The 21,941-nt window shown below is 53.8% G+C and overlaps 1 protein-coding gene across 3 annotated transcripts; it reads left to right on the top strand.

The window, feature by feature from the left end:
- The first annotated feature begins 560 nt into the window (after positions 1–560).
- Positions 561–21,153, top strand: E2F2 (E2F transcription factor 2). Of its 3 annotated transcripts, XR_010940059.1 has the most exons (8): positions 563–1,074; positions 6,489–6,594; positions 8,191–8,410; positions 9,235–9,394; positions 10,918–11,031; positions 12,461–12,653; positions 17,713–18,088; positions 20,740–21,153. XR_010940059.1 is itself a non-coding variant. In XM_067723851.1 (7 exons), exons 1-7 carry the CDS (start codon positions 823–825, stop codon positions 17,979–17,981), a joined length of 1,308 nt encoding a protein of 435 aa, XP_067579952.1. In that variant the 5' UTR covers positions 561–822; the 3' UTR covers positions 17,982–21,153. The 3 variants fall into 3 exon arrangements, 2 of the variants coding, with proteins under 2 accessions (XP_067579952.1, XP_067579938.1); XM_067723851.1 differs by having other exon boundaries at positions 561–1,074; positions 8,191–8,404; positions 17,713–21,153; XM_067723837.1 differs by having other exon boundaries at positions 17,713–21,153.
- Positions 21,154–21,941: the final 788 nt, after the last annotated feature.

Here is a 21,941-nt window from a genome sequence, read left to right as displayed (position 1 = left end):
TATATGTTATCGTTGGCTGACCTATAATGCAAACTAGCAAAAGGTCTGTGGCCTGGGCAATGTAGTGCTGGGTCTGGGCTCAGGTCAAGACTCCGCGCCAAAATGTTGCCCCCACCCCCAGGGAATTCGGGCCCAGTCCTCAGCTCTGTGAGGGAACCACCCTCCCAGTCTGTTTCTCTGGCTGTCAGCGCGGGCGGGCGCCGGGCGACAGCAGCTGTGGCGTCCCCTTTAAGCATCCAGCTCGTGTTGCAATCACCGCCTCGGGGACGGGTCCTTCCGGGGGGTGGAGCCTGTGCCTGTTGCAGCGACCAACCGAAGCGCGGCATTTTCCGCGGGAGATCCGAATTTCGCGGCACGCAGTTTCGCGCTAAAAAAAAAAAAAAAAAAGCAGAAAAAAAAAAGCAGAGAAAAGCTCAAGGACTCGAGAGCGAGGCGAGAGGGAGTCGGTGCAATCGGTCCCCCTCCCCCGTCCGAGCGCAACGCGTTTCTGCTGAGCCCGTGGGCATCCCAGAGACCACTCCCGAACGGGGCCAGACCCCAGGTGCCGAAGCCTTAGGGGGCGCGGGGCCCTTGCTGGTCGCAGCAGCCCTCGCGGCGGGGCATCCCCTGGCCGTGCCGCCGCCGCCGCCGCCGGCGCGGGGCGATCTCCAAGCGGCGATCTCCAAGCACTGCCCGGCTCGGCGGCGGGCCAGGAGGGGAGGGTCCGGCCTTGCCCGGCCTCCGCGCCATGCCGCGGGCCGTGTGAGCCGCCGCGGGCTCCGAAGCCCGCAGGTGCCGGCGGGCGCGCCAGGCCCGGCTGGGGAGGGGGGCGCTGCGCTCGCCATGCTGCGAGGGCCGCGGGCCCTGGCTCCGGCCGCGGGGCCACCCCCCAAGGGGCTGCACGCGATGAGCCCCACGGAGCTGTGGCCGCCCGGCCTCAGCAGCCCTCAGCTCTGCCCGGCCACCACCACCTACTACACCCAGCTGTACCCGCAGACTGTGCCTCCTGCTGCGGCGCCGGGCACCTGCCTCGACGCCACCCCCCACGGACCGGAGGGCCAAGCTGTGCGATGCGTGCCTGCTGGCCGGCTGCCGGTAATGCTGGGGACCACCCCGCCCCCGCCCCCGCCCCCGCACCGCTTTCCTCTCTGCTTTTACGGGGGTGGGACGGGCGGGAGGGACGCCTGGGAGCTGTCTGAGTGAGGCAGGTCGAGTCTGGGGAGGGAGAAGGGGAGCTTTCAGCTTCCAGAACAACCCATTGCCCCAATATCTAAGTAGAAGAGCCTTTCATTTTCAGACTTGGGATGAAATAACCTCATCCATTGGGGTGGAATGGAATGAGCACTGGATCAGGAGTGTGGAGACCCAACGCCCTACGCCCAGTGCACCCTGTGACCTTGGGGAAGTCTACGGAGTCAATTTGCTGTCATTCATTCATTCTTTCATTCATTGTTTGGCCCAGAAACAAGTACTGGGCACCTGCTATTGTCCAAGCACAGAACTGAGCCTGGGGATACCATGGGGGCTTTAAAATAGGGGGAGGTCTCTCAGGTCCAGTTTGGCTGAGACGCCTCATTTTCCATCCGGCCAACTCTTTCCCAATTATCTGCCCTAGGTCCTCCCCCAGGCCGTCTTCTGTCCCAGACAGCCAGTAGCAGGTGCAAGGTGGGGGCAGCCCTCTGAGGTTCCTGTTCAGATTGACTGTTCTTTTCTCAAAGCGGCAGGACCGTTGCCAGGGAGGGCCCAAAGTGTGGTGGCACCAGGCACAGGGTGTGTTTTTTGGGAGTGGAATTCCTGGAGCCCGTGAGAATCGAAACAACCATAGGGTGGGGTGGAGTTGGAAGAGCCCTGGGAGGTGGGGGTGATAGTTAGAGAGCCTGATTTCTGGTCCTGATTGCCGCTAATTCACTGTGTGTCCTTGGACAAGTCTTGGCCCTGGTCTGGGCGTCAGTTTCCTTGTCTTGAAAATGTGTGCGTGCACGGAGTAGCTGTGGGACTAACTCATCTCAAGTCTCTTCCAGGTCCTGGGTTTTGGAAGCAGGATCCAGGAAGGGGAGATGGGGATGTTGTAGGTTGGCTTTGTTGTGAGTGGTGAGTTAAGTTCAAGTACAGGGAGAAGACCACCCCCTCTGCCCTAGAGGCACTGATCTGACCTGTGTCAATCAGCAGGCTTGGCCTCCAGCCACCGCTGGCTGCAGGCAGAGAGCCCCACTCCCTGCTACTGGAATCCTGCTTTGCCAATGCTCAAGGCTTTAAACTTTCAGAACCCCTTCCTGTACATTATTTCCAACTAGGAGGAAGGCGGCAGGAGTGCTATTCCTATTTTACAAGTCAAGCAGCCAAGGATAACCGGGAGTTTTTACTTATCTTTAGTTCAGCATTTTACAGTCTAAAATAGTTTTCTACCCTATGAAGTGGATGGTTTTAGTAGCTCCATGTTGCAGGGGGAAACTGAGGCTCAGAGAGGGGATGTGACCTGTCCAAGATCATATAGGGAAATATATGACCCACAGGGCAGGTTATCATTATTAGTCTCTTCTCTGCAGCCTTGACTTTCCCCAGTACCACCTGATTTAGGAGCTGGGTGCCCCCAGGGAGGGTGCTCAGTGGTGGGCCCAGTCTCTCCTCTGGCCAGCTGCTTTCAGGAGACCCGGCAGAGTTTCAGTAACAGCTGTGGTTTTGAACTGCTTCCCTCCCAGAGGAGCTGAGTGCATCTGTCTGTACCTCCCTCCCGGAGGGGCTCAGTGATCACAGCAAGAATGGCTCTTTTACTGAATGCCTCTCGTGTGCCAGGCACTGCTTGGCACTCTTCACATTCCTTATCTTGGTCAAGATGCCAAGATGCCCGGGATGAGGTATCTTACAGATGAGGAACCTGAGCAGAGACATGAAGTCATTTGTCCAAGTCCTACGCCAAGACGCGAGAGCATCTCTTTGCATCAGACCACCCTACAGGCCTCTGGGGCCCAGAGCCCCCTTTCCTGTCAGTCCCTGGCTTCCCTGTGCCCCAAAACCCGGTGGGCAGGCCTTGGCCCCCTGCTTACTCATTTTAACAGGGTGTGACCTGGAGCAGCTCCAAACCCAACCCTGGGTGTGGCCACTTGTTTTGTGCCCAGGCTGCAAAGTGCAGGGTGAGCAGGATTTGTTGGGGAACTGCTGTTTAAAGGGACCTTAGGCACTGCCCAGGGACGGTGACCAAGATCAATGGCAGAATGAAGGCGGGAACCCAGGTCTCCTCACTCCCTGACTAGAGCTCTTTCCGGCACCTCTGGAGGAGGCGTGGGATGTTCCTGCCCCAGCCGGGCACATGGCCTCACTCTGTGTCATTCCTGCAGGAACCTGTGAAGAGGGTGGGATTCTGCAGAGTTCTCCTTTTCTTTTCATTTGTCTGTCTTTTCCAAATTTCCTCTGAGAACCAGGGAAGAAAATGAACATTTTAATGAACAACCGTACAAGGTGGGTCAGATGAGGAAATGTAGGCTTAGGGAGGCAAGGCAGAGAGTCCCTCCCAGGCCACCACGAGGCAGAGCGGGGATCTGGAAGCAAGGCTCTCAACTCCTTCCACTGGCTCCTACCCCCACCGTCTAACTTAGGGCTTAGGAGAGACCTGGCTCCACTCCCTGTGTGATTTCCGGCAAGTCACTTCCCATCTGAGCCCCGGTTACCTCACCTGGCTGCCTGCAAGGGGGTGGTGTCTGGGGCCTCTGGCCCTCTCACTTCTAGGGCTGCCTGAGGAAGGAGCTCCGTTCTTCTCTCTCGGGGTTGGCACGGTGGGCTCGAATCTTAACCAGGCCTTTAAGAAACAGCCAAAGGGTCTGCCTAAGAGGGCCAGGTTGGAGCCGAGCTGGCCTTTGCCCTCAGCACGTCCCTGACGCTTTTCAGCTCAGCCCTGAACCTCCCCCTCGGTGGTGGCCCTGGTGCATTAGTGATCGCAGCTCCCCTGCGTGAGCAAGCGCTTTGCTGCCCCCTCACTGAATCCTCCAGGAGGGAGGAGCAGAGCACCCCCCTTTTACAGGTGCAGCTCAAGAGGTCAGCGGACTTGCCCAGCTCACCCAGCCTGGATGGGAACCCAGGCAGCTCTGACACCAAGGCCTGAGCTCAGCCTCTCCTTGGTCCTTGTCCTCCTGGGCTTGTCCTCTGCCACTTCCGTTCTGCAGGCTCAGGCCCATCCATGATGAGCTGACTTTTCTCTGGGCAGTGCTCAGAGGTGTCAGAGAGATGTCCTCAGCTGGGGGACAGTTTGCTGCTTAGGGACCCTGACAGTGCAGGATAAGGGTGAAGGAGAGGAAGAAAAGGGAGGGGGCCAGTGTGTGTGTCTGTGTGAAGTAAAGTGATGGGGGCCGGTGGACATAACCAGGCCTAGGCTCAAATTTCAGCAAGTTCTGGGGCAACGTGTATGGCATGGAGCTGAACAGCCCAATACCTGGTTTTGGAGTCAGACAGATCTGGGTTCAAACTCTGGCTCTGCTCTTTGTCTGTGTGGCCTTGGGCACGTGGCTTAACCTCTATGAGTCTCCATTTCTCGTCCACCGAGAGAGAGTGCAGTACTGAGTTAGGACTGATGAGCACGTGATAGGCCCTGCACAGGTACTCCGTTCAAGGCCCTCCCCGCCTCCCTGCTCTGCAGGTAGTGAGGTTCTTCCTGGTGTGTTCTGTGAACTCAGTAGGGGCTGGCTTCCGTCAGGTGAATGTGAGTGGGGCTGGGGAGACTCTGGGCTGCCACCCCTGCCTCAGGTAGAACTCAGCCTGACTTCCCTTCCTCTCCTTGTCCTGGGCTCACCAGGTCTCAGTTGCTTCAGCTGTAAAATTGGGATTCATGGCGTTGGGAAGATTCAGTGAGGTGATGAACATTGGGGCTTGGTCTAGGGCAGGTGGAAGGTCTCAGTGAATGATTAGGACTTTTCCTCTAAACAAGATGGGACTAGAGCAGGTCACTTTCCCTAGAATCTAGCATCTCACAGGCTGGGAGGTTAGAAAAGGAATATTTTCCAGAAGGACTTAAAGAGGAATGAGCAGGGAGATGTGGTGTTTGGATCATGTCCAGGTCCGGGTGGAGGTGGAGGGGAGGATCCTCTTATCCAGGCTCCTCCAACCCAGGAGCAGGGCTCCTCAAATCAGTCCAGGAAGACTTCCTGAAGGAGGCATGAGAAGGGGGAAGGGAGCTGACAGCAGGAAGAGCCATCACTACCTCCCACACGTGTCAGCCCACCTGTGCTCAGCAGCGGTTAGAAGTCTCAGCCCTGCTGAGCATGACCTCACCATCAAAAGTTAAAATAGACCTCTCTGTCCCAACTAAGGTAGGGGTGTCTGGGTGACTGGGGGAAGGGAAGAAGGAAATGAGCTCAGTGACCCCCAGAATAGTTTGTCTAGGAAGAGGCCGAGTTTGGATTTTAGGGAAGGGACTCTGCATTTCCTGAGCACCTACTGAATGCTGAGCCACGGGCTGAGTGCTTTACAAACGTTATCTCCTTGAATCCTTACAACAGCCCCCGGCGGTGGGTATTTTCCCACCCCATTTTACAGAGGAGGAAACTGAGGCTCCTAGATGTGGAGCACTTCCTCAAGTCACACAGCGAGCCTGTGAAGGAGCAGGGAGATTCATGCCTGGGTCCCTGACCTGTGCCCCAGTGCCCCAGCCCTGCCTCTGCCCAGCCCTAACAAGGAGAGAGGCCCCTTCCGGGCCAGCCCAGCTTCTGGGCGTAATTGAGGCCGGGTGGCAGTGGGGTGGAGAGGAGCAGATGGGTCTGTGGTTTGATTTCCCCAGCAGGTGTTTCCCAAGCTTGGCGGGAACAGGGAGGGGGGAGCAGGGGGACCTCAGCTGCTTGTCCTTAAGACACAGGGGAAGGATTCATTGTCTGCCCCTCTCAGCAAAGAAAGAATGGCAAATAGAGTCTATTCAGGAGGCCCTGGGGCCCTTGAGCTGGAGCCCAAACGGCGGGGGTGGGGGATGTTTGCACTGCTTCCCGATGTGGACACCTCCCTGGGGTGTGGCACTGAGCCAGGAAGTCCCCTGGGCCTGGGCGGATGCCCAGCCCCACCCTGATAAGGGCCAGCTGTGAGCCTGTGATGGGCACCCAGTCTGGCTGAGCCAGCTGCTTCTGCAGTGGAGGTGCGGACGCTCTCCCCAGCCTGATGTGCTTCAGGCCCTCCCCTCTCCTTCCTCACTGTATCAGCCTGGGGGAGGGGGGTAGAGAGGCGGGTGTCGGGTCCAGTTATTAAGGAAGTCTGTATTAAAACCCAGACTGGCTTTGGTAGTCTCAAGTGCCTGGGCCTCGGAAGATGGGAGTGTTGTGTGCCCCTCAGAAATAGGACTTCCTTCCCCTGAAAGCTCATTTTTCAGGTCACTGATATTTCCTTACCAGGTACAGTGACTTTTTTCACCTAGGACTGGTGGCAAATTGAGGCAGGCGGTGGCTGCTGGTGGCCTCAGTGCTTTGGCCCCAAGTCGGGGAGAAGCTAAAGGACGAATGATTCTCAAACGCTGCCTCTCTCCCCTCTCTCTCCCCAAGGCCAAAAGGAAGCTGGACCTGGAGGGGATCGGGAAGCCTGTGGTCCCTGAATTCCGGACTCCCAAGCGGAAATGCATTAGAGTGGATGGCCTCCCCAGCCCCAAAAGTAAGCCAGGCCGATGGGTTACCTAAGGGCAGGCTCAGGAGACTGGAGGTGGGGTGCGGAGGGGCAGAGGGCAGCAGCCCTGCCCAGATCACCAGGGCTAATATCTGTAGCACACTTTCTGGTTTACACAGCAGTTTCCTGTGCCTTCTCACTGGATCCTGCCAGGCAGGTGGATTATCCCCCTTTTACTGATGAGGCAACTGGAGACTCAGAGTTTCGGTGACTTACCCAAGGTCACACTGCTAGTCGGTGGAGTCAGGACCAGAGCCCAGTTTCTGCCTCTTGATATTTTCGGTCAATATTCTGGTTTGGGAGGGAGTTTAAGCAACTGCGTTAGGGAGGAATTCTAATTCAGGGGGACAGAGACCTAATAAAGAAGGTATGTTATTGGGTGGCAAGCTTGAGGGTCTGGTCAGGACTCTGTTCCCACCTGACTGGTCACTCCTGTGAATCTTAGCTGTCTCATCTGCAAAGCAAGGCGCAGCTAGATCGGGAATAGCAAGAAAGTTTCCTCTCCAACTGATTAGTAGGGGCTGCCCAGAGCTCTTTATTGAAGGACCCCAAGTGCACTAATCAGTTAGTAATGTCTGCCATGAATGCAAAAATTGACAACACTGTCTGTGTGCCAAATACTTGCTGTCTATCTATTAAGGGATTCTAAAGTCCCCTTCTAGAGGAATCTGAGACTCTCTAAAATTCAGTTTCCACAACTAGTTTAGCCATTAACTTGCTATATGACTTGCAAGTCACTAGATTGCAAAAGTCTTCTTGTGGTTTAAGATGCTGCAGCTGAGATGTGGTCTTGTGACATCGACCTCATTAAGAAAGGGACCTTTTTCATGAACCTGCCACATGTGACATAATAGGACTGATTCCTCTCAGATAATCATTGCATGACACATAGAAAGAAAGAGCAAGTCTGTATGTCAGTGCTGTATGTCAATTATATCTCAATAAAACTGGAAGGGAAGAAAAAAACATGTCTATAAACATGTTCTTGTCATTCCCTCCCTACCCTAATTCCAAATTCCTCACATAACTGGCAGGATAGGGTAATGGTTAGGAAGGGAGACTCTGGAGCCAGACTGCCTGGATTTAAGCCCCAGCTTTGCCACTTTCTAGCTGAGTGAGTTGAGCAAGTTACTTAATCTGTCTGTGCCTCAGTATTCTCACCTGTAAAATGGGGGTGGTTACACACCAAACTTATAGGGCGCTGTAAGGATTAAATTTGTTATATATGGAAAGTGCTTAGAACAGTGAGCTACACACAGTAAGCATTTGTTGTTGTTAGTGGTGGTGGCGGTATGGCTGCCCTGAGCTTTGGTGGAAAGGTGCGAACCAAGAGTTAGAATATTTGGTTTCCAGCCTCGACGCTGCCTCCGATTGTGAAACCTTAAGCAAGTCACTTTGCCTCTCTAGTTATCAGATTCCCTGTTTGAACAATGGTGGTGAATGACCCCCTCCCTCCCAGTGCTCTGTAAACTGGAAAGTGGGTGCTTACATGGAGGGTGTAAACTGGAAAGTGGGTCCAGGTCAATGGAGGAAGTCCCCCAGGGGGCCCTCTCTGAGCAATGGCTGAGCGCCTTTCCTCGTCAGCCCCCAAGTCGCCTGGGGAGAAGACTCGCTATGACACGTCGCTGGGGCTGCTCACCAAGAAATTCATTTACCTCCTGAGCGAGTCTGAGGATGGGGTCCTGGACCTTAACTGGGCTGCTGAGGTGCTGGACGTGCAGAAGCGGCGCATCTACGACATAACCAATGTGCTGGAGGGCATCCAGCTCATCCGCAAGAAGGCCAAGAACAACATCCAGTGGGTGTGAGTGCCTGGGCCGGGGCCGATGGCACCAATGAGTGCGCGTGCTGTGGGTGGAGCCAGGGGCAATACCCTGAGGTTGTGAATGTAGGGGGCGGGCCTGAGAGCAACATCCAATGGGCACAAGTGCTGGCGGGGGAAATGAAGGGCAACATCCAATAAGCTTACACGCTGCGGGTGGAGCCAATGTATTTACGAGGGGGACGGAAGAGCAGGTGTATATGCTGAAGTAGTATTAGGAGAGCATGGCAGGGCCAGAGAATGATTTATAGGACGTGTAAAGGCTAAGAGGACCCCAGATCCTCTTCAGTCAGGGGTCCCAATATTGCCCTCTTCTAACTTAGGGAAGTCCTCTGGGATCTGCGCAGTAGTAACCCAGACTCCTTCCAGCTGAGATATAAGTACTACAGACTCCGTTCCTCACTTCTATAAGGTCTTAAAGAACAGACCTGCAACCCCTGGCGTGAACTCTAAGAGAACGCAGGCAGAGAAGTCCGGAGTGAGGTCACTCCAGCTCCCTGCCATTTGGGGGAGCCTGGGGCATAGGGTGGGTAGAGTTGAAAGCCCCCCAAAAGTGGTGTCAGGCCCTGACTTGTTTCTTTTCCCTAGCCCAACCCCCAAACATCAAGTTCCAATCCCTGGCAGCTCCCTGGGAGCTAGGCAGGACCACTGATTTGTACAAGCCAGGAGGCACCATCATAGACCATGTGAATGGCCTCTTCCTGGACTTTTGCCCACATTGTCTGTGCAGCTTTGCACAGCAGCCCTGGGGTTGGGGTCCCTGGATGTAGACTGAGACTGACACTGGGGGACTGCTCTGTCCCCAGAGGCAGAGGACTGTTTGAAGACCCCACCCGGCCTGGGAAGCAGCAGCAGCTGGGGCAGGAGCTGAAGGAGCTAATGAGCATGGAGCAGGCCTTGGACCAGCTCATCCAGAGCTGCTCTCTGCACTTCAAGCACCTGACGGAGGACAAGGCCAACAAGAGATATCCTCTTTGGTTGGGAGGAAGGGGTCCGGGAGCAGGGGGCCTGTTGCATGCTCATAACTACCCAGAGTTGATGCAGTACCTCCCTGCAGGGACTGATCCACCCTAGGGGTCTCGCATATCTGTTTCTTCCTTCCTCAGTGGCTTTTCCTCTTGGGTCTCTTGAAGTTACTTTCTCATTATAAAAATAAGACAAGTACATTTCTGTAAATCTGGAAAATGGAGAAAAGAAAAAAGAGCTGCCACCCGAACACAGCCATCATTCCTTAGCTACACACAGGGTGTGTGTTATTTAAATACTGTGTGTACCTGCTGTATACAACGTTTTATATTCTGCTTTTCTCCACTTAGTGTACTACCATAGGTGGTTTTTATGTTGTTACATGTCCTTCCTAACTATTTGGTTGGTCCACATGAAATTGCTGATGTTGCAGTTTTGTATGGTTTAACATCATATATATTTTTGTTTGTTTGTTTTTGTTTTGCCACACTGCACGGCTTGCAGGATCTTACTTCCCCGACCAGGGATCGAACCTGTGCCTCCTGCAGTGGAAGTGCAGAGTCCTAACCACTGGACCGCCAGGGAATATTTAAATGGTTTGAGAATGTCCTACTCAGACCACTATGGTTTGTTGATAAGGCCTAGAATGGGCATTTAGATCAATGCTAGATTTCGGTTTTATAAAGTGACATTGTGATGAATATCTTTATTTATTTTTATTTTTTTATTTTTTGGCTGCGCTGGGTCTTTGTTGCTGTGCCCTGGCTTCTCATTGCAGTGGCTTCTCTTGTTGCGGAGCACGGGCTCTAAGCACGCAGGCTTCAGTAGTTGCAGCACATGGGCTCAGTAGTTGAGGCACATGGGCCCTAGAGTGCGCAGGCTCAGTAGTTGCGGCACTCGGGCTCTAGGGTGTGCGGGCTCCAGTAGTTGTGGCGCACGGACTTAGTTGCTCTGCAGCATGTGGGTTCTTCCCGGACCAGGGCTCGAACCCGTGTCCCCTGCATTGGCAGAAGGATTCTTAACCCCTGTGCCAACAGGGAAGTCCCAAATATCTTTATAGATAGAAACTTTTCTCAAGTTTTTTACTTATTTCCCTAGGTTAGATTCCTAGGATTGAAACAATGAGGTCAAAGAGCATAGACTTTGCAATGGCTTTACATATACTTTTTGCAAATGGTTGGACCATCTAATTGGTATTTGGATCTGACCTTGTATTTCTGGAAGGATAGTAGGCATTGTGAGAAATATAAAGAAATAAGACATGTCTTCCTGCCCTCTCAGAGCTAAAAATCTAGCTTGGTAGATGAAGCCTTTATGTAAAAAGCTGATATAAGGCAGCATTTTTTTTAATGATTCATACCCCCATTTCTAAAGGGGTCCAAGGTAGTTTATGAGATTAAAAGAACAGGTTACAGTTTTGGGGTGTTCAGAGTCTTTGAGAGGTGGGTTAGATCCCTTCCGAGTAGGCCGGGAGTTTTAATTTTGACCAGACAGTCACTTCTCTTGACTCTCCTGCCCCTACACTGGCCTACGTGACTTACCAGGACATCCGTGCTGTGGGCAGCTTTAAGGAGCAGACGGTGATCGCTGTCAAGGCCCCTCCGCAGACGAGACTGGAAGTGCCTGACAGGAGCGAGGTGAGAGGGGAAGCATTTAGTGGAGAGCAGGGTTAGGAACATTCCAGACAGCTCTGCAGTTTCCGTTCCTGGCACTGCCTAGTCCGAAGCTTCCCTGGTCCATGCTGGTGGCCATGGCAAGACTGATGGTCTCCAAGCTGGGGCAGAAGTGGCGGAAGCTGGAAAGGGCATCAGGCATTAGGTACCAGCTGGAGAAAATCTCTGTTCCTGGTTCCTCTCCGCATCCCACCAGCCCCTGCGTTCCCATGCGCAAGCACACGTGCACTCACGCACAGCAATGTCAGTACTCACAGTAATCCTTCCATGTTAACCTAGTTTAAAGACCAAAATTCTTACACTCTCTATGAGGCTGTCTGTGCTCTGACCTCACCCACCTCCTCTCGCATGCTGACCCCCTTCTGTCTCTACTTCAGCCACACTGAACTGCCTGCCGTTTCCCCACCACACTAAGCTTGACCTCAGTACAAGACCTTCTCACACGCTATTCCCTCCAGCCGAAGTGCTCTTCCCTCTCTCTGCCTGGTTTACGGCTATTCATCCTACAGGTCGCAACTTGAACATCACCTCCTCAAGAAGCCTTCCCTGATTACCTCCAGACTTCATAACCACGTGTTCTTTTCCATCGCACTTAACCTCCATTTGCCGGGATATATTGGTGATTACATAATTATGTTCTGCTTCATCTGTTACAGTGTAACCTCCACAAAGCCGTGTTCCACCCATGTGGTACCCCCAGCCCAGAGTCTGATAAGGGCTCCAGAAATAATCTGTTTAGTGGAAAAGCATTAAGCTATATAAGGCCCATAGGGGCCGGCAAAGGGACTGCCTGGGCGCAGGCGTGGACACCTGAATGCGATCGGCAGCGGCATGTGCGTTGCCGGTTGTGGCTCAAGCTGTGGGTACGAGGTGGGCAGGAGGCAAGGGCAGGAAAGCCAAGTGTCAGTCTCTTGGTTACAAATAACAGAAAGCCAAGTCCGACTGGCTTAAGTGAGGGGGACCCGGGGGGAACCAAGTGACAGGTCCAGGGGGAGATTTGGGGATTGCAGGCAAGGCTGGATGCAGAGGCTCAAACCGTGTCGTAAAGGTGGCCTCACACTCCATCTCACTCTGCCATTTTCTGGCCAACTCCATTCCCAGGTGGGCTCTCCCCTTACCGTGGCAAAGATAGCTTTTATGATACCAGCTCAGGCCTGAGAGTGGGGGAGGAGTGATTGCCCAAAGGAAAATCAAGGCACTCTCCCTAAAAGAAGGGGGTCTTGGGGCCAGACAGATGTCTACCACAGACCACATGGGGCAGGCCCAGCACCCAGCTCAGGAGCCGAGCGTGCTCATGTGGACGGTGGGAGCCTCATGTGTCCGTCCATACCCACTGAGCCATGAGTAAGTCCAGCTGCCCAGAGCCATGACCTGGCTTCTCTTCCTTCTCCAGGAGAACCTGCAGATATATCTGAAGAGCACGCAGGGGCCCATCGAAGTCTACCTTTGCCCAGAAGAGGTGCAGGAGCCCAACAGTCCTGCCAAGGAGCCCCTCCCCTCCACCTCCGCCCTCAGTCCCAGCCCTGGCCCCATCCAGCCCAGCAGCAGCATCAACCCTGGAATCACGGAATCCACGGCATCCTCAGGTGAGACCCTCTGTCCAGAGGGACAAGGGATGCCGAGAGGGACCAGCCTTTGAGTTTCCCTCCTCCTTGTCAGCATTTGTTGGGTACCTACCTTCTACCCAGCAGCAGGGGATACAGTCCTTCTCCCACACACGTGTGCATTGCCCTTTACACCTTATAAAGCACATGCACGTTCCTTGTCTCAGTGGGGAGTCTGTTGCTGCTCTGGGCAGAGGAGCGCCTGGGTTTGAATCCCACCTCTTCCACTTACCAGCTATATGATCTTGGACAAATTGCTTTACCTTTCTTTGCCTTAATTTATGCATCTGTAATTTGGGCATAGTAATTAATAGTATCTACTTCATAGCTCGTGAACATTAAATGAGTTAATATAGGTAAAGCATTTAGAACGGTGCCTGGCAATAACTGTTAGCTATTATTATCATTATTACGGCCACCGCCACTAGTACTGCTACTTCTGTAACAGCTCCTAACGGCAGAGCTCCTAACACTCAATAAGCCCATAGTAAATGGAAATTATAGGTTTTCTGAGGAAGGCTCAGCACTTTCTTAGGAGATAATAACTAAGGTGTTTTAACCACGACTGTGTACCAGGTACATCCATTATCACATTACTCCTCACAGCGGTTCTTGAGGTAGGTTTTATTGTTCCCAGTTTAGAGATAGATAAACTGAAACAGAGGTGATGGGACCTGCCCAAGGCCTCCTAGCTGGGAGGCAGCAGAGCTGTGTCTTGAACCTTGGTCTCCACACTCTAGCCCAGGGCTCTCTCCACGAGGCACAGAACAGATCAAGGAAGGACGGTGGCTGGGAGGTGGGTGGTAGAGCTAAAAGCTGTCTATGCCGGGCAGGAAATAGTATGAGGCCGTTGCCAAGGAGTAAAGAGGTGGGAGAGTCCCCGAGGTCTCCCCAGGGAGACTGGGAGTTGGACAGGAGTAGAAATGGGAGCCTATGAAGGCCCCTCCCCCGGAATGGTTTTTGCCCTTTACTGAGATCAGGTTAGATCGGCAGGATCCTTCGAGGCCATGTAGGCCAGTGTTCCGCTTTTGTTTTCTTAGCAGCAGAATTCCCCTAAATAGAGCCCTAGTGTTTTAAACAAATGCAGAGCTAGAACTGGTCTGGTGGAGGAAGCTTTTTGTGTGTGTGGTGGTGGAGGCAGGTGTCCACAGAACCCAGATTGCATTCCATTTCTTTAACTCAAGGGTTAATAAAACTATTGCCTGCAGGCCAAATCTGGCCTGTTTTTATATGACCCATGACCTAAGAATGGTTTTCACATTTTTAAAGAGTTGGGGGTTCGGCGTAGGGCAAGTGACGGTGTGACAGAGACCATACGTGTCCTGCAAAGCCTAAAATACTATCTAGCCCTTTACAGAAGTTTGTTGACCCCTGATTTAACTCAACACTTCATTTTACACATGAATAAACTGAGGCCCAGAGAGGACAAGTGACTTTCCTAAGGTCACACAGCAAGTTAGTGGCAGAGCTCAGACAAGAGCCCAGACTCCTAGTTCTTCTCTAGCCATCTCTCCTGTGTTCCAGCCCAGTCCCAGGACCAGGGCTGTCCCTGAACCGACCATCTGTCCCTCCGGGAACCTCCCAGTGCCTATCTCCCAGTCCAGACCTGTGCCCCACCCTGTTCTCTCTCCTCCTCCCACACTCTGCTTTCTCGCTGCTCCACTGTCAACAAGTGCACGGCTCTCCAGAGTTAGAACCTTCAGTTGTCATCTGAGACCTTGGGCAGAGGTGGAGGACCCTACCTCATAAGCAAGGACAAGGATTTTACCTCAGTTGTACAAGTTAAGAGGCTGAGGCCCGAAAAGCCTAGATAGAGGCTTACGGAACAGTAGGCGGAGGGGCCAGCCCAGAAGTCAGCTCTGTGCCAGGGCCCATGCCCTTGCTGCCCCTCTTCGCCCTGGCCACGTGGTCTCTTAGTGATGTCCCTGCTGAAAGGAGCAGGAGGAAGTTTTCCAGAAGGTGTACACACACACACATGCACTCGCACGTGCTCCATGTTCTGGCCTAAGCAGGGTCATTCTGAGATACAAGCACCAAGGGCCTGGTCCAAAGAGGAGGCCACTACAGTCTTAGGACCCAGGTTCCCATCCTAGTTCTGACGCCACCAGGGGAATCATTCTTGTTTGGGGACCTCGTTTCCCTCATCTGTAATGGGACGAATCTGAACCTGAGTCATTGAACATCTCTCCGGGCTGTGACTTTCTGACTTAAAACTACATGTGGCTGAGGGCACAGGAGCTGAAGTTGGGACGCTCGAGTGTGAGTCTGCATCTCACCTCCTTTGATGGGGTGACTGTGGGGGAGTCACTTTAACCCCTCTGAGCCTCTGTTCCCACGTCTCCAAAAAGGGGGACACTAAATAAAACTCCCTCATGATTATTGGGTGCGTCTCAGGTGATGATACAGCGTGAATGTGACTTTTTAAAAGCTTGTGTGAACTGGACACCTGTTATGTGTGGGTTTGGAGATATTTAAGTGAACATGAGCCATTCAGGGTGCAGTGGAGGCACAGATGTTACAAAGAGCAGTTCTCTTCTGGATGTGATACAGTGAGACAGAGAAAGAGGGAGAGAGAGAGGATGGATGGATGGATGGAGGGATGGATGGGAGGGGTCGGACCTGAGGTAAAGGCTCTCACATGTGATAGCTCAGTTACTGCTTCCACAACTCAGGGTGGTGGGTCCTTATTTTTCCTACTGGGAAAACTGAGGTGCCGGGTCCTGTAGCTGGTGAGGGGCTGGGGACTGAGCCCACAGCCTCTTCCTCACTCCCAAGCCAGGCCTCGTACTCTAACACACGCAGGCCTCTGCGATGTGCTAAACAAACATTTGATTTTTTTTCATTCAAATACTACATTTAATTGGCTTCTTTGAGCTTCAGTTTCCTCATCTGTGAATAGACATAACAACAGTGCCTCCCCCTGGGGCTTCTGGAGTGTCCAAGAAGGTGAAACAGGCCTCTCCTTGAGATCAGAGCTGACGGAGTAAGCCCTTGGGAAATGGGAACTATTTTTAAGGACAGCCTGCAGACCAGCTGTTCTTTATCTGCACTTACCATTTAAGCCTCTCAACAACCGGAGGCAGGTATAATCATCATCCCCATTTTAGGGTGAGGAAACGGAGACCTATGAACGTTGTCGCTTGCCCACAGTTACTCAGCTAGCTCGAGGTTGATCAGGCGGTCTGGCACACTGACATGGTTGTATTTTCAAAGCAATGCTTGGCTGGTAAGGAGCGACCCAGATGGTGAGATTCTGGGCGTCAGGGTGTATTTGGCAGGAGATTTCCGGCGCCCTGCTCCACGTGCCTGTGTAGGGAATCACGTCCTTACCTCTAAATGGAAATGAGCTGGTGTACTGAAGAGTAGGTGATGGCCAGTGTGTCTGGAGAGGTGAGCGTGAGCTATGGGAGGGAGGCGGGAGAGGGACCAGGAAGGAAGGCCGGGACCAAGTCGCGCCGGGCCTGCTCAGTCCTGGTGGGAACTTGGATTTTATTCTAAGCCACTTTTTTTTTGGCCGTGCCACTTGGCATTTGGGATCTAAGTTCCCCGACTAGGGATCGAACCCGCGCCCCCTGCATTGGAAGCGCGGGGTCTTAACCACTGGACCGCCAGGGAAGTCCCTCTAAGCCATTTTTAAGTCACAGCACAGACTGCAAAGGCCAAGAGTCAAAGCAAGGTGACTGGTGAGAAGGCTTCTGCAGGGGCCTGGGTGAGAGGAAGGGGCGAGCCGCAGATCACAGCAGCGGGACTGAAGAGAGACGGGGAGCTTAGAGGGTTGATTTGGTTGTGGAGGTGACCGAACCTGCTGCTGGGTCAGATGCGGGGAAATGGCAGGATTACAGGTGATTCTTGGGCCTTCTGGCCTAAGCAACTGAGTGGGCGGGGATTCATTAAATACAATGGGGGAAGACTCAGGTTTGGGGGAAGCCCGGGAGTTTGGTTTTGACGTGCTGAGTTCTGACCTAGCATAGCCATCAAGTAGCGATGTAGCAGGAGCCCAGAGCGGGGGGTGGGGGGGGGGGTGGGGGGGGGGTGTCTGTGCCAGAGGCATCCACTTGGGGGCAGTAGATCTGGAGACGGATTTCAAGCCATGGGTCCCGCTGAGATCACCTGGCGAGGAGTGCAGCCAGAGGAGAGAAGAATCGGAGGATGGAGCCCCTGGGCTTCAGGGTTTAGAAGTTGAGAAGACGAGGAGGATCCAGGAAAGGAGACCAGGAAGAAGCAGCCAAAGAGGTAGGAAGAAAACCAGGAGAATCTAGTACCTCCGAAGCCAAGTGAAGATGTTTCAAGAAGAAGGGTGTGAACGGCTGCGTCAGATTCTGCCGGAATGTCACATGGGATGAGGCCAGAGAACTGACCCCTGGATTTAGCAACATGGAGGGCACTGGTTCAGACAGACCCCAGCTTGGAGTGGGTTGAAGTGTGAATAGTGGTGGGGAAGTAGGGAGTGAGCACGGGTACCTCTTAAGAAGCTTCACTGTGAAAGGGAGCAGTACAATGGGCTGGTAATTGGAGAGAGTCATGAGGTCAGGGGAGAATGCTCTTTAAAGATCAGAGTTATTAGGGACTTCCCTGGCAGTCCAGTGGTTAAGACTCCACGCTTCCAATGCAAGGGACGTGAGTTCGATCCCTGGTCGGGGAACTAAGATTCCACATGCTGCATGGTGAGTCCAAAAAAACATAATAAAGATAAGAGTTATTAGACGATGTCTGTGTATTGACAGGAATGATCTAGGAGAGTGAGAGGAATTGATGATGCAGGAAAAAGACATAGTGACTTCAGGGGCCAGGACCTTGATGGTGAAAGCGGGTAGGGTGACTGCAGAAGCTGGGGGTGGGTGTGGAGACAGGAGAGGGGAGGGGAGAGAGTGTGGGTGAAGGAAGGGGGCTGCTGGAGCTGGGGCGGGAAAGGGCAGGGTGTCCTGTGCTGTCAGGCGTGAGCCAGGGTAGGAGAGACCAGAGGCTGTTTTTGTTCTCGGAGGTCTGACCAGAGGCTTTCGGGCACCAGCATCAGACATAACCCTTGTCGATTTGTCTCCAGCACCAGCGCTGACGTCCCAGCAGGTCCTGCCACCACTCCCGCCGTCCCTTGTCCCCCTGGAAGCCACCGACAGCATGCTGGAGCTGCCACACCCACTCCTGCAGCAGACAGAGGACCAGTTCCTGTCCCCGACACTGCCGTGCAGCTCCCCTCTGATCAGCTTCTCCCCGCCCTTGGACCAGGACGACTACCTGTGGGGCCTGGACGGCGGGGAGGGCATCAGTGACCTCTTCGACACCTATGACCTTGGGGACCTGCTGATTAACTGAATGGCCCCTGCCTGCGCCCCGGCAACCCCTCCAGTCTCTACCTCCTCACAGGCAGACTGACAGGCCCTCTGCCTGCACAGGATGTGACACGAGGTGCTGCCCTCAGGGTATGGGGGTCCCCCCTTTTCCTTTCCTACCTACCACCTGCCGGCCAGTGCTGTCGGGGGAATGTGGAGGATACGGGGAAGGAGCCTGTCAGGGGTTGGGTCCTGTCCTTCTTCATGGAAACTGGGCCTGGGAAGACCCAGCCAGTCTTCTGACCTCTGATCTCTCATGTGAAGGGCCACAGGGGAGGTGACCAGGTCCAAGGAGAGTTCCCGCAATTGCCTTTAGAGGGGCAGTTAGGACCCTCAGTTTATCAAGAAGCACTTAATGCCTTTGTATTTATTTCAGGTTGAGTATTGTTTGTTTGCCTTCCCTGAGTTTTAGCAGGGAGGTTGTTCTAGTTCCTAGGAAGACGTCTCCTCAGACAGGTCCAAGGGCAGGCCGGGGCTTGCAGGGGCCCAGGCCAACTCCCTGACTCCCCCCAGCAGTGGGGGACCGGGCCTCAGGGGCCGTCCAGTCTGCTGGAATGCCAGTTGCACTTCAGCCTCCTAATTCTCTCAAGCGGGGGCTGCGGGATTCCTGGTCTCCTCTGTCCCAGAGCTGGTGCCAGGGAGTCAGCCCAGAAGAGCTCCCGGGGAAACTGGGGCACGTACATGGAAGCAGCTGTCCGCTGCTGTGGGCACCTTTCCTCCGTTGTTGCCTCTTGCTGGGACAGGGGCTGTTTTACACTGAGGACCTGGGCGGTAGAGACAGGCCCGCTAAGGACAAGGGTGAGCAGAAAATAAGAAACTGCCAGGAAGCACCTCTGCTGGGAGCTGCTGGTATCGTCCTCCCCTGCCCTGGAAGGATTTTTTTTGCCGCATCTGTTGAAGGGGGTGATTCTTTAAGGACCTCCCCTTCCCCCCAGCTCTCACACAGACCCCCGGGGACAGAAGTGACCACGGCTTGGTGGCATCACAGGATGCTGAAGGGGTGACAGGGAGCGTCTCCGTGGCAGACCAGACATTGGCAGCTAATGGGGAGACGGGCTCATGTTACCTCTTCCGGCTTAGGGTCCTAAGAAGGTCTTTTGGCCTCACCCCATCCCCCAGAGACTTGACCATCCCACATTGTCCCCGTAGCCCAGCTGGGTATGGGGCAGTCAGCTCTCCTCCCCCGCCCAGCTTGGGGTGGGTGGGGGGCTCTGGGCTGAACCAAGGCTGTACCTTCCTGAGAGAGGCAGCCAGGGGTGGTGGTCTGAGAGACCCACCACCCACCCTCAGGGAGCTAGGTTTCCTCAGGGGCTCAGCTGGGCAGCACTTTTATTTTTTTAAGTTTGTAGCATTAAGTTGGTCTCAAATATGAAGTTGGCTCCATGGGATTGCTCCTGAGCTGACCTACTGGCTTCTGAAGCTTGGAAGGTGGGCTTCTTTGGGGGTGGGGTCCAATGTGAGCTAATGCCCAGCCGGGGACAGTCAGGCCTTGTCATTGGCTCAACTTCCTGGATCCCCAAGTTAGTGGCCTCTCAGGAATGGTCACAGATACCCTGCTCTATAAACAGGGCTAGTTTTGTTATGCTTTACAGAAGTGACTTTGGTCTCTACTCTATAAACACTCACAGGGGTCTCAGCCGAAGGCAGTTTTGAAGCCCAGCATGCCTAGGGCCAAGGGACCACCTTGGCCCTTGGGTGGGGGGAAGGGGTGCTGCCTGGGATGTGGATTGGGGCGGGTGGGGCTGGAGATGGCATGGCTGTTGTGAGGTCTCTGCTGGGCTGCCATCTAGCCATGCGCCATCATATCTGAGGACAGAGCTGTCTGACTTCCATGCCTTGGGCTCTGTCTAGAGCTTTCTCCTAGAATTAAATCATAGAAAAGGGAAATGAATTTAATGGTGAAGTCCAGCCAGAATTGAAGCTCATTCCCCAACGCCCAGCCAAAGGTCTGGACAGAGAGGCTGTCCCTTGGGCCCATGGCCTATATCCAGAGCAGCTGGCGACCCCGCCATCCTGTCCCCTCCACACCTGTCCTGGCCCAGTGGCGGGATCACCAGGCCAAGCCTCAGGCTTGGTGTAGGAAACAAGCTTGTGCCTCTTTCTTCCCGATGATGCCTGAAACCTCCCAAGTTCCGTCAAGTACTTTAAGAAGCATTTTGAGTGGAATTCCCTTCAGGGCCCAGGTAAACTTTAAAGCCAGGGTAGAAGAAAAGCCAGTTTCTTTCTGAGGTAAACTATTCCTGCCAGGAAATTTCCCAGCCGCTCTGGCAGCCCCCACTCCACCCCCGTCACTCGTGTCCCCAGGGGCATCAAAGGCTCAGGGACTCCCAGGAACCCAGTAGCATTAAATTGTGCAGTAGACAGGCTTCCCTGGTGGCGCAGTGGCTGAGAGTCCGCCTGCCGATGCAGGGGACATGGGTTCGTGGCCCGGTCCAGGAAGATCCCACATGCCGCGGAGCGGCTAGGCCCGTGAGCCATGGCCGCTGAGCATGCGCGTCTGGAGCCTGTGCTCCACAACGGGAGAGGCCACAACAGTGAGAGGCCCACGTACTGCAAAAAAAAAAAAAAAAAATTGTGCAGTAGAGTTGGAGATTTAGAGAGATTTCTTAAAACCAGAGTAGCATCTCTCCTCCACAGCCACGCTATGGTCTGAGCAGTGCGGCTACAGGGAAGACGAGGGGGAGGGCAGAGGGTGTTAAAACTGGCTGGAGCGTGGTTTTGACTTTATTTCCTCTTTCCAGGTGTTCAGCCTCAGTTCTGTGCCGTGTTTAGTTTTTAGTGAAAGAGTTTGGGTGCTCCTGCGTCCAAGCATTGCGTGGCTTAAAGCATGTGAAGTGAAAGACTTTTGGGGTTGTTTGCAAGCAGCTTTCTGGTTCTCATCACTGTGTCCTGAGGTCCCCACCTCATCCTAGGACCCTAGCCTACCATGGGGACCCTCGGTGAGCAGAAGCCCAGCCAGCCTGCTGGCTCCTGGGTAAGTGCTAAAGCCTTGCATGTGGCACATGTGTCTAGAGGGACCCTGGTTTCTGTGCTGGGATTCCATGCGGGTCACTCACCTCTGGCCGGGTTTCTGGTTTTGCCGTGTGTCCTGCCTTGACGAGCACCGTGTAAGCCTCCACGTGTTGTGATGATTGGGCATTAAATGACAAACTTGGGCCCCTTGTCTCTGTTGTGCTTTCTGAAGGTCATTACCAAGTGTGGGTCTGGTCCTCCCAGGCCGAGGGTGGAGCCTGTTCTGACCAACTGGCTGATCTATGCCCAGAAACAGCCTCCCTTCCCCACGTTGGCTTAGTACCATGCCTGAAATCTCACCAATAAGACCCTGAAGTTAGCAGCACCCAGATCTAAACTGGGAGCCCCTGCCCTGTGTCTGCCTCCATCACCTCTCACCTGAGCAATTTCAGTAGCTTCCTTAATATTCTCACCGCTACCCATTCTTCTCCACCCCATCCTCTGTATCAGTGGTTCTCAAAGTGTGGTCCTCAAACCGGCATTCCCTGGGAACTTGTGAGACATGCATATTCTCAGGCCCCACACCAGACCTTCTGAATAAGAAACTCAGGGGGTGGGACCCAGAATCTGTGTCTTAATGAGCCCTCCAGGAGATTCTAGTGCAGGTGAAGTTTGAGAACCATGACCCCACTAATCCAGAGAGATCCTTCTAAAACACAGCTCTCATCATGTCACTCCCCTTCTTAATGGATGGCTTCTCTCTGCCCTCAGGATAAAGTGCCCTTTCACTTGGTGTGAACGTCCATTTCTAACCTTGCAACTGGCTTACCCTACCTTTCCAGCCTCACTGGCCACTCCTTCCCACCACCCATAGCCACACTGGACTTCTTTGTCAGTTCCTGAAAACAAAATGTTTTCCCCCTTCTCTGCCATTCACCTGGGCAGGCTCCTGCTTACTCTTTTTTTTAATATAAATTTATTTATTTGGCTG

The sequence above is a fragment of the Pseudorca crassidens genome, chromosome 2, assembly GCF_039906515.1.
Source record: "Pseudorca crassidens isolate mPseCra1 chromosome 2, mPseCra1.hap1, whole genome shotgun sequence".
NCBI lineage: Eukaryota > Metazoa > Chordata > Mammalia > Artiodactyla > Delphinidae > Pseudorca > Pseudorca crassidens.
Note: the sequence above shows the minus strand (reverse complement) of the source record. Positions and strands in the feature narration are given on the sequence as shown.